The sequence below is a fragment of the Copadichromis virginalis genome, linkage group LG9 (genome assembly GCF_057382275.1).
Source record: "Copadichromis virginalis isolate Kocher_CV1m ecotype Utaka linkage group LG9, C_Virginalis_male_GT1.1, whole genome shotgun sequence".
In the NCBI taxonomy this organism is placed as follows: domain Eukaryota; kingdom Metazoa; phylum Chordata; class Actinopteri; order Cichliformes; family Cichlidae; genus Copadichromis; species Copadichromis virginalis.
Genome location: NC_140626.1, coordinates 10,029,755 through 10,044,917, shown reverse-complemented (window position 1 = coordinate 10,044,917; position 15,163 = coordinate 10,029,755). Strand labels below are relative to the sequence as shown.

General features: G+C 39.5%; 1 protein-coding gene across 3 annotated transcripts; it reads left to right on the top strand.

Annotated features, from left to right (window-relative positions):
* The first annotated feature begins 825 nt into the window (after positions 1-825).
* LOC146701247 (copine-3-like) lies at positions 826-14,086 on the top strand. 3 transcript variants are annotated; one of them, XR_014922160.1, is made up of 17 exons: positions 826-925; positions 4,363-4,551; positions 4,693-4,872; positions 4,994-5,068; positions 5,162-5,233; positions 6,629-6,709; positions 6,825-6,914; positions 9,246-9,344; positions 9,462-9,548; positions 9,712-9,771; positions 9,925-10,058; positions 10,958-11,012; positions 11,137-11,188; positions 12,138-12,271; positions 12,373-12,609; positions 12,696-12,978; positions 13,237-13,299. XR_014922160.1 is itself a non-coding variant. In XM_085467581.1 (16 exons), exons 2-16 carry the CDS (start codon positions 4,393-4,395, stop codon positions 13,378-13,380), a joined length of 1,659 nt encoding a protein of 552 aa, XP_085323707.1. In that variant the 5' UTR covers positions 826-925; positions 4,363-4,392; the 3' UTR covers positions 13,381-14,086. The 3 variants fall into 3 exon arrangements, 2 of the variants coding, with proteins under 2 accessions (XP_085323707.1, XP_085323708.1); XM_085467581.1 differs by lacking the exon at positions 12,696-12,978 and having other exon boundaries at positions 13,237-14,086; XM_085467582.1 differs by having other exon boundaries at positions 12,696-13,304.
* The last annotated feature ends 1,077 nt before the right edge of the window (positions 14,087-15,163 follow it).

Below are 15,163 nucleotides of genomic sequence, written 5' to 3'. Positions count from 1 at the left end.
GTGTTAGCATGATGCCTTTTATGGAAAGTTTGGGGCAGATGTTAAAATCATTTTACACTGATGACTACATATAACCCACTATGATCTTAAGTAGGCAGGGCAAGGGAAAATCTTAATAAGAGTTAAGGATGTGCAATTTCAATAACACATCTCAGTTTTCTGCATGATAAATATATAAAATTACTGAAAACGTTCTGGTAGCTCACCAGACTGTCCTATATCTAAAAATCATTACATTTTTGTTGATTCACAACTTACAATCTTTAAACTGAAATTTCTGTAGTAGACAGTTAAGAAATGGGAACTTTTCTGCCATTTAATTGTTTAACTTACATACTTAAACTACAGTTAAAAGTCCAAACATGTATACTTTCCTACATATTTTCCAAAGCTGTCAAGAAGGCCAGATTGGAGTCTTTGCCGGGCCGATTGTGGCCCCCGGGCTTTATGTTTGACATCCGTGTTAGCTGCTAAGAATGGGCTCAACGATCACGTGAACACGAAGTAGTGAGCTGGTTGGTAATTTACTTAAATTATGGTGTCACTTTAATTCTAAATAAATGTACGAATTCATGTGTTTTTATCGTTTACTATTAAATAAAATAGGTCATTGTCATTTCCGCGACACTAATAGTCCTCCATACACCACCCGCATGGCTATTATAAGCTTTTGGGCTGACTTCGTAATGGCAAAAGTTGTGTCCTTGTTTATTATTTTTACAGTATATGTGTTTGTGTGTGAGTTTTATACCTTTTGGTCTCATGTAGTTCGTACAGTTGATTTGGGAGGTCGTGTTTGCGGTCGGTACGTGAAGTGAGCGCACTGGACTCCGCCCACCACCACCGAGCTAGCTGTGCTGTTGCTGCAGCAGCTGGAAACAAACCACAGCACCGCAGCAGTGTCGCTAGCAAGCAGGCTTACGAGGTAAGCGACCACCGCGCTAGTCTTGACATTTGCAATTGTTCAAGAGTTTAAGCGCTGCTGATGAATTCCCACAGAGTGTGTATATACTTTTTCTCGCGTCATGTGACTGTCGCTGATAATAAACCCATTCAACTTAACGACAGAGTTCGTAGGTGTGGCTTTTCGCGTGGTGTTTATGTGAACAGCCACAACCTTTCTGTGTTTCTTTAGAGAAGTTTTTAGGCAACTAAATCTAATATTGTAACGTTAATTAAGGTTTATTTACTATGTAATAATGTTTGTCAGTTGTCTCTGATGGATTGACTTCTTGTTCTATAATCTGGGAAATGTGTGTCAAACATATCTCGTGAATGATATCGAGACATTTTTAAGATAGAAAGGATATTTCTGTCACGAGATGGAAGCTTCAGCCTTTTTTTTGGCAAAGCAACTTTGATAAATTCTTTATTTATCAGTGTAAAAGTCTCATTGACATTTAAAACGTCTTTTTCAAGAAAGGTCAGGCCAAGAAGGCAGCAGAAGTCCCAACAAATATACGCTGACAGTTATATAAAGATGTTTTAAGTGACCAAAAAGGATTAGTTTTATTATATTGTAGAACACGGAGTATGAACAATAACACAAAGATAGTTGCAAAATACATGGAAACACGTGTTGAGGGGAGTATCGGCATAGATATTTTGATATAACGGATATGATTCATTCTCTATGCTGGTATTTCCCTGCTGGTCACGTCCTCCACTGCTTCATGGTGGTTGGTTTTTATGTAAATGATCAACCCAAATCCAAATGTAATATGTACATTAAAATACAATGTATAACATATCATGTATATAAAAGCATCTTCCACTGACTGTGCATTATTATTAGTACATCTGTAATTTCTAAATGGCTTTGAATGAGAACATTAACTAGAAAGCTAACAGATATTACACTAAAATACTAATCATGTGTTTTAATATAATGTAATAGATCAATAATATGGTGACTGATTATTTGGCTGACAAATAATCTGTGCAAAAGTCTTGAGTCATCACTGATTTCTTTATTTTTCGCTTCCAAGCAGCCACACATTTATGTAGGTTCTTGAGCAATCGTTCACCAGGCTTTCTCTTTGGACATTGACCACTCCTCAGTCCGGTCCTTGTACCTGACCATTTTCGCAGGAATGTTTTGTGTTTGTTAAGCCATTTAACACTGACCTGTGAACCATTCAAACAAAACAATAAAAAAGAAAGAAAGAAAGCATCTAAAACAGCCTTTAAAAAAAGAAAACAGCTGTGGCAAAACAGCAATACTGCGGTAGCTGGAGCGCCTGAAAAAATACCATGAAATCATGGAAATATACAATCATGACATAATGAAAACTTTCTGTAGTTAAAACAGGGAAATACAGATGTTAGAAAAAAGAGGTTTTTGACATTAAATATAGACTTTATTCTTCCTCAGTCAAACAGCAGCACTCATGCGATTGTTTTGCCCCTGAGCTCCAGGTGTTGTGCCAAAAAGAAATTGCCGCCCGCGGGAGCGCGCGAAGCTGCTTAAAGCTGTAGCGCCCAGATTACTTTATTTACTTTATTTATACTTAATTTTATTATGTGACTTTAAGGTAAAAATCTGGGGCTTTTATTGCATAATTAATGTAATAATATGTTATATCACCCATTTAAAATGAGATTTGTTTTACAATGACAAATCCTGTGGCTGAACATTTAATTCTGTTAACAAGTAGACAACATCAGAAAGCTTCTAACAATTTTACATAAAAAATAAAAGTCTGCTATTCAAATAGTTTTTTATGAGCCATAAAAACAAAACAATTAAAATTTTAAAAAAAACACCTAGCAGCTGAACCAAGGGTACCCTAAACTTACAGTCACACTGAACGTGACAGGTTCCCCCGGTACTGCAGACGCCTAAAGGTTTTTGGACACATGTAAACAGCAAAGTTATGTTTCAGTCTAGGTGCAGGTGACAGCAAGTACAGTTTATGTGCATTTAAACAATTACATTAGAAACCAGGAGGTTTAAACCCCCCCAAAAAAACCTAGCCTTTAATTTGCATGTGTGTGTAGCTAGTCTGGCCTTCAACTCTATGTTGCTGCAATCGGCGTTGTGTGGTGTGAATTAAGTGTTTTAATTGAGTTGGTTGTTCCTTTGCCAGCTGAAGTGGGTTTATTCCGCCAAAGCTGTTTACATAAAACAGAAATTCTGTGCAGTTACTTCACGTGAAGTAACTGCACAGTTACTTCTCCATGCACATCGTCAAGAGAGAGGGAAGAGCAGCAGAGAAAACAACTGGCTGCAGATGGCTGCCCCTCCTCGAGCTAGGTTCTTCTGGAGATTTCTTCCAGTTAAAAGGAAGTTTTTCCTTCCCACTGTCACCAAAGCCCTTACTCATTGGGAGTCATATGATTGGGGTTTTCTCTCTGCTTTGTATTAGTAAAGGGTCTTTACCTTACAATAGTGCCTTGAGGCAACTGTTGTTGTGATTTGGTGCTTTATAAATAAATAAAATTTAAGTGAATTGACTTGAATGAGAAACCACCTGCACGCTCGCACAGCAACTGTCTAAATTATAAAACAATAAAAATAAAAAACCAGAGGAGGTCAGGAGAGAGGTGTGTGTTTATAGCCATGGATAAAATATTGTGGATGTATTGGAGATTTTCTCAAAGTCAATGGAATTATGAATGCAGAAGAGGATTTTGATCCACCTTACCTGTAGCATCTGTAAAGCGTCTGATTGGCAGTGGCTTCATTTTTCAGCCTGAAAATAATCCCAAACACACTGCCAAATAACTAAAAACATACCCGGGTAAAAAACACACACACAAAGGAACCATATCAGTCATGGATTGGCCTCCGCCTGTTAGATTTGAACATAATAATAATAATAATAATGGATTGGATTTATATAGCGCTTTTCAAGGCACCCAAAGCGCTTTACAATACCACTATTCATTCACTCTCACATTCATACACTGGTGGAGGCAGCTACAGTTGTAGCCACAGCTGCCCTGGGGCAGACTGACAGAAGCGAGGCTGCCATATCGCGCCATCGGCCCCTCTGGTGATGGCCAGAGGGGCCGATGGAAGCAGTTGGGATCATCTCAACAAAGAACAGAACAAAAGGAGACAAAATCGGAGAAAAGCTTTAAAAGTCCTGCCTGGAAAGCCTGGAGAATTGTTCCTGAAGATCACAGAAATTACTATAGAGCTTGCCTAAGAGAGTTCTGGCTCCATTGAGGCATAAAGGCAGTAATTCCAGACACTGACTTCCAAGTTCATTTGAATTTATGTATCTTTGCATCTTTCAGTAAATTGCTGCACCTATTTTAAATGAAACGTTTAAGGGGGGCACAAGACTTTTGCACAATACTGTATTCTATGTTCTCCATGTTCATTTTCTGTTTACCCACATTTATGGTTATCAGCTCTTGTGAGTTGAGCGTTTCCGGGCTGCGATGGCGGCAGTTGGAGTCCAGCAGACGAGGGTCGCAGACTGTGTGACCAAGGTGTCGCTGAGCATCTCCTGTGACCATCTGCTCGACATGGATGCATTCTCAAAGTCCGACCCTCTATGCGTGCTTTTCATGAACTCCTCTGGAAACCACTGGTTTGAGGTAAGTAGGTTTTTGTTGTGTGGATTTGAAAGGCCTTACTCTTAAAAAAATTAGAGTTATCAATTTCCAGTTTTAGGGCAACAGCTCAACTTTAAAAGTTCCTAAAAGAAAATCCCTGACTGTGAAACGTGTTTGTGTTAGGTTGGTCGCACGGAGAAAATCGAGAACTGCCTCAGTCCCAAGTTTTCCAAGCCTATTGTCCTCGACTACTACTTTGAGATGGTGCAGAAGTTGAGGTTTGAAGTGCACGATATTGATACTGAAAACTGCAGTCTGCAAGAGGCTGACTTCCTGGGACAGCTGGAGTGTACCTTGGGACAGGTTTGCCATCTTTGATTTTCATTACAAGCCATTTGTCTATATATATACTGAAAGAGCTATAAGTGGTGGGAAGTGGTATTGGCGTTGTTTAGTGATGACTAAGATGTGTCTTTCTGTTCAGATCGTGTCCTCAAGAAAACTAACAAAACCACTTGTTAAGAAGGACAAGATGCCTGCAGGAAAGGGAACCATTACTGTGAGTTTCTTTGAGTGAGGGACGCAGTGATTTGGTGAAATCTGAGTGAACTTATTTCACATTTTTAATGCAAAACTGCTTCTTGCTCTCTAGATATGTGCAGAAGAAATGACTGACAACAGAGTGGTGGCATTTGAAGTCGCAGCAAGAAAACTGGACAAGAAGGTGTCTTAGACTAGAAGGAATTATGTTCCTGTAATCAGAAATCTTTACGCGGATGATTTGACTGAAGTTACTGACTCTTACTGGTCACAGTTTATGATTAGAAAAACATTTAACACCACTCATCAAAAGTTTGTGCCACTTTGAAAGGTTTTTTTTATATTTAAAGAAAAGCACTTGAACTGATTAAAATTGTTTTGGGTGAGAATCAGTGGTCGTAGGCACACATTTGCAGTGTTTCCAATGAAAAGCTTTGTTTCAGTGACACATTTTTTGGATTACACAACCAACAATTTAGTTAGTTAAGAGTTGAAATCATAGCAATTGGGAAGTTGAATTCATAGGGAAGCATGTACCAGTTTCCTCACAAACCACCATAATCTGTTGTACTGGGAAACTTTTCATGAAGCTGCAAGTGTATTGTGTTAAAAGGCCAGAAAATTAGCCAGACTGTTCTTCCTTTTAAAACAAGGATTGCCACTCCATGCAGGCATTTCTCAATGATTTCACACAGTGGTGAGAGTTTGCAGAGAACAATGCTCTTCCCAGAATAGAAGGACAGATATGGTAAATGGACTGATTCTTATATAGCACTTTTCTACTCACCCAGAGCACTCAAAGTGCTTTATACAACATGCCACATTCACCTCCAACCATCCTTTGAAGTGCTTTCTATTCATACTGTGACAGATGCATCAGAGAGCAACTTAGAATTAGTATCTTGCCCCTAGATGCATCACAGAGGGGGAGACAGGGATCGAACCACCAACCTTCCCACCAGCACATGACCTCATGAGCTACAGTCACCCTAGAATAGGAACCAGAGTACAATTTAGCAAGTGGGGGGAAAAGAGACCTTACAGATCGTTGGTCGGCCTCTGGATTCTGAGAGACAGATTGTCCGGGTTCAGATGTGTTTGATCCGTTAGGTGTGCATTAGGTAACACAATGTGCACCTACAGAATGTGGATCTTTTCAAAATGATTTTTGATGAATGTCTCCGTTAACCTTTAATTGTCACTGATAGCATTTCTGATCAATTCAAAGTTCTATTAAATGCAAAAATACAAATGTCTTTCTTTCCCAAACGAAGACATTTCCACGTGAAGCCAAACTTTTTAAGTGTCAGGGATGTGACAGCTAAGATTATTGAATCTGAAAATTCTCTGAAATGTGATTGGACAACTCGAGCTGTGCCTGTTTAGTAAGTTTAGTTTAGTAATGACTCTTGGACACAGTTAGCTGGACGTAACTCCAGGTGAAAAAGGGTAAAGGCAGCTGATGAGCAGTGATCGATATCGTGTTATGGTGGTATAAAACATGTCATCACTTTATCCTCACTTTAGAATTTACAGTGTAATCTGTGTTTGCCTGCTTTTTCCTCCCTTTTATCTCCAGGATTTTTTTGGCAAATCCGACCCTTTCTTGGAATTCTACAAGCAGACAGAAACTGGATGGCAGCTGGCTCACAGGACAGAGGTAAACCTGCACTCATTGTGTTTGAGGCTTTCTGGCGCACGGGGAAAGTGTTTTACGTTTGTACAGTTACATCTCCCAACAGAGGAAGTCTTTCTGTATCTGTGTTGTTGTGCAGGTGGTGAAAAATAACCTAAATCCTGTTTGGAGACCATTCCAAATCCCAATTCAGTCACTTTGCGCAGGCGATGTTGAGAAACCTATCAAGGTACGCACACTCATACACACATAAAGTATGCTGGTTTCTTTTTTTCCTAACTGTCTGCAGAGCTGAATGATGTGAAGCAGCCAGTAAAACTGGAAAGTTGTTATGCACTAATTGTGAAATTCTGGAGTGGTGCTGATGTTTAAAACACCACACTGGCTGATAGCCAGTGTAGCAGGGAGACAACATAGGCATCGTTAGAAAGTTTTTTGTTTTTTTTTACACATATATCCTAAGAACAAACATTATGACTACTGAAGCTTTTATCTTCACCGTTTTTCATCTCGAAAGATTTGAACCGTAAACGTCCTCTGTTGTCTCCCTCTTGCATAACTTGCATATCCTTGATCTTACTGCCACTAAAGATTTGTTGTGAGTATTCGTTTAAGATAAGATAAGATAAGATAACCTTTATTAGTCCCACACGTGGGAAATTTGTTTTGTCACAGCAGGAAGTGGACAGTGCAAAAGTTATGACGCAAAAATTAGAATACAATAAGAATAAATACAGTACACAGCTGTACAGAATAGAATAAAATAATATACTATATACAGTAGAATAAAATAGAATAAAAATATACAATAAGATAAAAATAGAATACAAATACAAATACTATATACAACTGAGTAAAAATACAACGATGACAGAAAGGATTATTGCACTTAGTGTTATTGCACATGTATGGATGTGTGTTTGTTCAGTTAAAGTCTTTATTATGGTTTATGTTGTTTCCATCCTCTAACTCTTATTAAGGCAAACTTATCAGGAAGAGATGCTTTCCAGTCAGCAGTACACGTGAGGTAACTGTCGACAGTGTCAACATGGAATGCTGTTAATGTGAAGGATGCAGGGTCTGTGACAGGACCGGCTCAAGTCCTGGATGCATCTACATCTATCTTAAAGGAACGCACACTTTCAAGGAGTTTGGCCCATTGGTTAAATTTACCTGATCGTTTACTGACACAGTCTGGGAGCGCCTTTAATCAAATGTAATTAACAACACTTTATGTCCAAAAATGATCTCTGATTACAAAAACAGCTGACAAAAGCATCTTTTTGAACCTTCAAATGTTCCTGTTAAACAGGATATGAAGTTTATTTATGAAGTTTACTGGTGATTGTATTTGGTGGCTCCACACTATATCCCATTTTGATCCTGGGAGGAGACACAAAGCCGTTGAGGGTTGTGTCAGGAAGAGCAAAAAATTTGCCAGATCAAACATACAGAGCTATCTGCTGTGGCGACCCCTGTGAATAAGGGAGAAGCTCAAAGTAGCCCACTGATTCTATTTAATTTGATATAAAGGTTTAGGTAAGCTAACCAAGGGGTCAGTTTTCCAAATGGGACAAGTTTTCCATTAAGATGGATCCATTGTTTTACTTACCCATTAGCTTTCATAGCTGTTGAAGAGTCACCAGTGTGAAATTAGTTGTAAAGAGGAATACGGTGCTGCATAACAATCCTTGCGATCGCTTTGGTTGCTAGCGGGTTGCTGCAGTTGCCACTTCACTGAATGGAAGATGCAGATGTGTCTGCAAACACAAGCTATTCTCTAAACGGCAGTGGAATATGCAAACTGGAAACAGGGACTGTTCACCTTCAAAGTGAAAGTTGTGCCGATTGAAGAGTGTCAGTGCAGTGCTAAAGCACAACGTTAGCTTTGGGAGTGACAATCCGCGTTTCCTTTTTCAAATGTTCAATGAAGCTTTTTCAAGTTTCACTACAGATTGGAGAACAAATAGCACGTGTTTGCAGACAAATTTGCATCTTCCACACCAACTGCTTGCCACAGACGGGGAGGTTTTTGGTGTAGCTCCATCTTTGCAACTGATTTTACGTAGCGACATCCAGCAACCTTCAGTAACCACTTGCCACCCGGTCTGGGAATTTAGATTTTTCCTAGTCAACAGAGGTTACTGAGGGGTCACCGACAGACTGGTTTATAGGCCCGTGTGACTGAGGCCTAAGATGTCCATGCTGTGTATGGAGCTGTTTGTGTTTTCTGTGTTCTCTCAATGCCGAAAGTGTTACAGAATCTACTGTGTGTGACTGTGAGCAGGTCCTGCAATCGCTCTAAAGGAGGAACTCTGTCACCCCATTTGCCAGCTTAGATGGCCTCTGTGTGTGTGTGTGTGTGTGTGTGTGTGTGTGTGTGTGTGTGTGTGTGTGTTTCTGGTTGACGTTTTAGTATCATGAAGTCGCCTTACATTTGAAGCTTCACACCCACCATGCTTTTGCCTCACCTACTTTGATTTCCAAGCGCCGCTGATCATTTCGGTGCAAAATTTGGTGATTCCAAGTCTCACCTCTCCTCGCTGTCTCTGTTCGCTAGATTGACTGTTATGACCACAACAACAGTGGCGATCACGACTTCATTGGAACATTTCAGACCTCGCTCAGTCAAATCCAGCAGGCAACAGAAACATTTGCGGTGAGTTCATGTGTGTGTGTGTGTGTGTGTTTGCCAGTTTGAACATTTTGCTTAAGAGTAAGCAGAGGGGGGGAAGTACATCCTGACACCTGTATGCTGTGTTTCTCTTCTTCACAGGCGGAATTTGATTGCATCAACAGCAAAAAAAAAGAGAAGAAGAAAGGATATAAAAACTCTGGCATCATCGTCATAAAAAAAAGCAAGGTACTCTGGTTTTAGATGTTTTTAATATGTGTTTGATATGTTTTCTTATGTTTTTAGATATATCATTCGTCCTGTTGTTTATCTGCTGGAGCACAAAAAACAACATGTTTACCCTTCTTAATAGATAAGTACTACTGCACAGTAACTCTTGTGGTGTTTACAGATAGTGAGGCAGTACACGTTTCTGGATTACATAATGGGAGGCTGTCAGATTAACTTCACTGTGAGTTTCACATTTATTTGTTAATCCGAATCCTTCCAGTTATCATTTGGAGACACACCTGAAATATTTAACTGACGTTGACATTTTATGATTCATTCATAATTAACTGACGTTTATTAAAAAATGCAACACATCCCTCTGGGGGCGGCGCAGATCGCAATTGACTTCACAGGCTCCAATGGGGATCCCAAATTCCCCCAGTCACTCCACTACATCAACCCTCAGGGCTACAATGAGTACCTGGCAGCCATCTGGGCAGTTGGTAATGTCATCCAGGACTACGACAGGTAAATACATACATAAAGGATTATGCAGGTGCAGAAAGTAAGTCTGTTTTCCTTCATAAGTCAGACCGATTTAAAAACAAGCTCCACCGTAACTTTTTCTTTTCTAGTCTTAAAGGTTTCTGTGCACTTCATCAGTTCATCTGCAGTAATTTCAATGCAATTTAACATGTCGTTTGTAAGTCTTAATATGCACCTCGCCTTTGGCAAACTCACAATCATTCTTACAAGCCTTGAAAGATCTAATATATCACAGTACTAGTTGCCCACATTCAACAAGTTTCAAATAATGAGGTCAGTGTGTGGGCATGTAATCCCTTGTGAGCCAAAAGCTCCAGCTTCAGACTGTTTTACTCGTGGCTGTGTGAACACTACCAACTCAGCACAGGAACCCACCTTCCTCCTGTTCAAGTTAATGAGAGAGTCAGTCAGGAGAAAGGTGGCTCAAACAGAGGGGAGGGGGCTAGCAGCAAAGGTGGCCCATGGTGAATATGCTGCTGGGAATGAATATAATAGATCTCTGCTCTCACCATGATAGTAGCAGCAAAATACTAATAATCTGACCAGTACTTATCTGTTATTTTGAGCGTTCATTCCTAATGCATGGATAACCGAATTCCCAGCAAACCACTTAATGCAGCATGTCAGCTGACAGGCATTAAGCCAGAGCACCAGCTTATCATCCTGATATTCACTAGTTTTCTTGCACTACAGGAAAATAAATGATTAACAAAGTGAAAACATAACAGCGTGAGAAGCAAGGCCAGGATGTCTTGTTTAAATAGAACCATGAAGAACATTAATGTAAAGAGTCTGACGAAAAGACTTAATTTTAAATGTTCACTGGTCTTTACAAACTGACATTAACAGTCTTTATTTTTGTATTGCTTCCTTTTGCACAGTGATAAGATGTTCCCTGCTTTTGGTTTTGGAGCACAGATTCCTCCTGCATGGCAGGTGATTGTTGCACTTTTGATGTTTGCGTACATGTGACACGCGGCAGAAAGATTGTTTGTGTTGTAGGTAAGTGTAAGCCATTGCAGATACGATCATTTGGGATCTGGGTTGTTTATGTGTGCAGGTCAACCACGAGTTTCCCATCAACTTCAACCCATCCAATCCATTCTGTGCAGGTAATAACAGACTGAATGTAATGTGAGATTTGTATAAACATTAGCAGTTATTTAGCACAGTGGAGGTCAGTCTATGTTCAGATTTGCCAGTGTGCAGAACAGCTGCAACACGGGGAAAACAATTATATGTTTTACACTAAATAAGAGATATTTTAATTTTAACATATTAGTAGATTTATTTTTGCATCTTGTTCTTCTCATAATTTAATTTCTATGTTGTGACCTATTGCTTAATAAACATGGACGTACCTTTGGGTATAAAATTCAATTCAATACAGTTTTATGTATACAGTGCCAAATCACAACAACAGTTGCCTTAAGGTGCTTTGTATTGTAAGGTAAAGACCCTGCAGTGTTAGAGAGAAAAGTCCAACAATCAGATGACCCTCTTTTGAGCAAGCACTTGGCGACAGTGGGAAGGAAAAACTCCCTTTTAACAGGAAGAAACCTCCAGCAGAACCAGGCTCAGTGAGTGGTAGTGATCTGCCCTGAGCAGCTGGGGCTGAGGGGAAGAAGACGAAGATGAATTATAACTAATAATTAAATGCAGAGTGGTGAATTAACACATGGAGAGTCTAAAGAGGTGCGTGACGAAGAAACACAGTGCATCATGGGAAGCCCTCAGTGGCCTGTTCCAGTGTAAATAAGGGAGGATTCAGGTTCACCTGATCCAGCTGTAACTTTATTAAAAGACATAATTTTAAGGCTGATTTTAAAAGAAGAAAGGTTTTCTGTCTCCTGAATCCAAACTGGGAGCTGTTTGCACATAAAACAGACCTGAAAGCTGAAGGCTCTGCCTCCTGTTCTACTTTTAAATATCCTAGAAACCACAACTACAGTAAACCTGCAGTCTGAGCAACGTGCTTTAGTGCGGTGATACGGTACATTTCATCCACCTTCATGTAACTGTGACCCATGACTTTATGATGGTTTTTTGTGTGTGTTTCAGGTGTAGAGGGTGTGGTTGCTGCCTACCAGCAGTGTCTGCCTCAGGTGAAGCTTTACGGCCCAACAAACTTTTCCCCAATCATCAACCACGTCGCCCAATTTGGAAGACAGGCGCTGCAGCAGCAAACTGCATCTGTGAGTCACAGAAAGTTTGGAATCAATCAAAGCAGTCCTAATGTCAACTGACTGCTCCACTCTGCTGCTTTTTTTGTTCCTGTTGTCCTGATGATTCACAGCAATACTTTGTTCTCCTGATCATCACTGATGGAGTAATCACGGACATGGACGAGACGCGCAACGCCATCGTCAACGCCTCTCGTCTGCCCATGTCTATCATCATCGTCGGGGTCGGAGGGGCGGACTTCAGTGCCATGGAGTTCCTGGATGGAGACGATGGAGTTTTGCGTTCGACAACAGGAGAGAACGCCATGCGGGACATCGTGCAGTTTGTGCCATTCCGGAAGTTCCAAAATGTAAGCCGTGGCAAGCTATAAAGCACACTCTTTGTCCAGATGCACCAACACCACCAACATTTGAATGTTTGCACATCTTATTTCAGGCGGGCAGTGCAGCCCTTGCACAAAGTGTACTGGCAGAGTTGCCTGACCAACTGGCCTCCTTCTTCAAGTTATTTGAGCTGAAGCCCCCCACTGAACCGAGTCCTACCTAAAATGTGCAGGAGTACCCCAACCAACACGCTGATCGTGCCCCTCATCCTTCCCTTCATTTGATCCGAGCTGCAATCAGGATTTATAAATATCATAGTAACCTTGCTTTTTCAAGGTTATGTCATGCCTTGATTGTTCACAGTACGTGGTGCATTAAGTCATCATATACTGTAGGTTTGTATGAGCACAAAACGGTAACTTAATGATGCACGACTCTGTCGAAGCCATGTGAAGTTTTCTAGCTTTTCTAGTTCTGGTTTTATTGGCTGTAAGAACATGTGACTAGCTTAAACTTTAAACACCTTCTCTTGGTGCTATGCTCAAATTACAGCTGCAGCTCTGCAACCTCCCTGCTTTCTTTTCTAACTGCATGTTTCTGTGTGTGTGTTTGGCACACTTTCACTGTTGCTCTGTCTCTGCCCTTTGTCTCAGTGTCCTAAAGAACTGCTTGCTCAGAGCGTCCTGGCAGAAATCCCAGATCAGGTGTCTGGCTTCTTCAACACCTTCAATTTGAAGCCGCTTGAGAGCTGCACACCTACTTCTGACCTCTCAGCATCTGCGCCACCCCTTCTGTGATTTATTCTGAAAACTATCTTTCCTTCTTAATGTCTTACCTACAAATGTCTTGTGATTCCTCACCTGGAATTTTTTAGGAAAACTTCCTGCAGCTACAGGGTAAAGCCATACTGCATTAATGTTATCAAAGATTTCCTAATATTTGCTAATATGTGGAAATTTATGTCAGTTAAGTGCCAGATATAAATGTTGCTTTTATTTTATTACCTTTATTAAAGGATTTATTGTAACTGTGTTGTATTGGGTGAGTTGTTGACTGTTAGTCACATGACAGGGCCTGGAGTATTTAACTGGGTACTCCAAGTTTGTGCTGATATCATCTCCTCTGTATTACAGCCATAACTTCTTTGTTGGTTTTCACATTTCATGTTGTAATGGAAAATATACATTTCAGTTTAATACATTTCAATTTAATATTTCCAGCAGATTTCAGGTGTGATGCAGTAAGTTTTACAAAATGAATCCATATGTACTGATCCCGATGTTCAAAATAATACATTTGTTGTTCTGTTTTTATAGACTTTTTTACAGTTATGTGATTTTGATTAAAAATACTAAATGTGCTTGCATGTCTTAACCAAAAAGAATCAAAGTGATTAAGAAAATCCTTTTTTTACACAGTGTACTTTTTTGATTTTTACTTTGTCTTAAGAGGAAGTAGCAAAAAATGTACTTCAACATTTATTAAATCCCCCGATACATTTCCCTTGGTGTATGTGTAAATTCATTGTTGATATTTGGAGCTGTTTACACTGATGACTGTGGCGTTGCCTTATGCACTATACATGTCTTTGTAATGGACGCTAACTTTGTCAGTATTTTACTTTGATATAAAACACAGTGGAAGGAAAAATACCAGGAGTTATCCTTCTGCATTCTTGTCATGGTGAAAAATACTGCAACAGCCAGTTTCGCATGTTGTTCTTTGTGTCTGTGTGTAACCCAGTTCAAGAAATATTTCTTAGCTTTACAGGTGAGACTTCAACTCACTGGTGCAACTAAAGCAAAATCTCTTCCCTGTCAGTTTTGGTATAAATCTATATTTTAAAAAAAATATGAATTTTTGGTGTTTTTTTTTTTATTCAATGCTATTTATATTCCTTATTATTCTGTTTTATTTTCTCTTTATATATATTTTTGCAGGTAATACAATAAAAGTAACAATAATAAATATAAATATATTGAAGTGTGTCTCGTATGCTTTTATTTTCCAGTAATACCTACAAAATAAATCATTAGATACTGCGACAGAATGAAATGCCATGACTGCAAACTTGGAAGAACGCTGACCTAGAAAGAGCAATGATATATATTAAGGCAGCATCATTTTCAAAAGTCCGGAGGCAGATATGACTCAATGATGTGATAATGCGATTGGGCTTGAGTACTGTTATTTTTCATTAACATGAGATTAGAGCAAGCGTTTAACCAGTAGGAATGTCACTAATTACATTTACTACTTTAATCCACTATTACTTCATTTAGGTATTTCTATATTGTGCTCATTTGTGTTGCACCCGTGTTGTAGAGTGCTGCTTTTAAAATACTTGCTTGTTTGTCCAAAAGCCTCTTATACCCTTTAAGTTAAATTTTAATTCACTAAAATTAAATAATTGTAAATATAATCTTAGGTCTCTGAAAAACAAATGCTCACGCGATGGTCTGCAACGCAGCGGAGTGAAGCCACTGAGCAGCCCAACTTTCTCCAGGTGAAATCAGTTTCTCCTGGTGATGTTTTAACACAAAACGTTTAAGACAAATAAGTTTGTAATGAATTAAATGT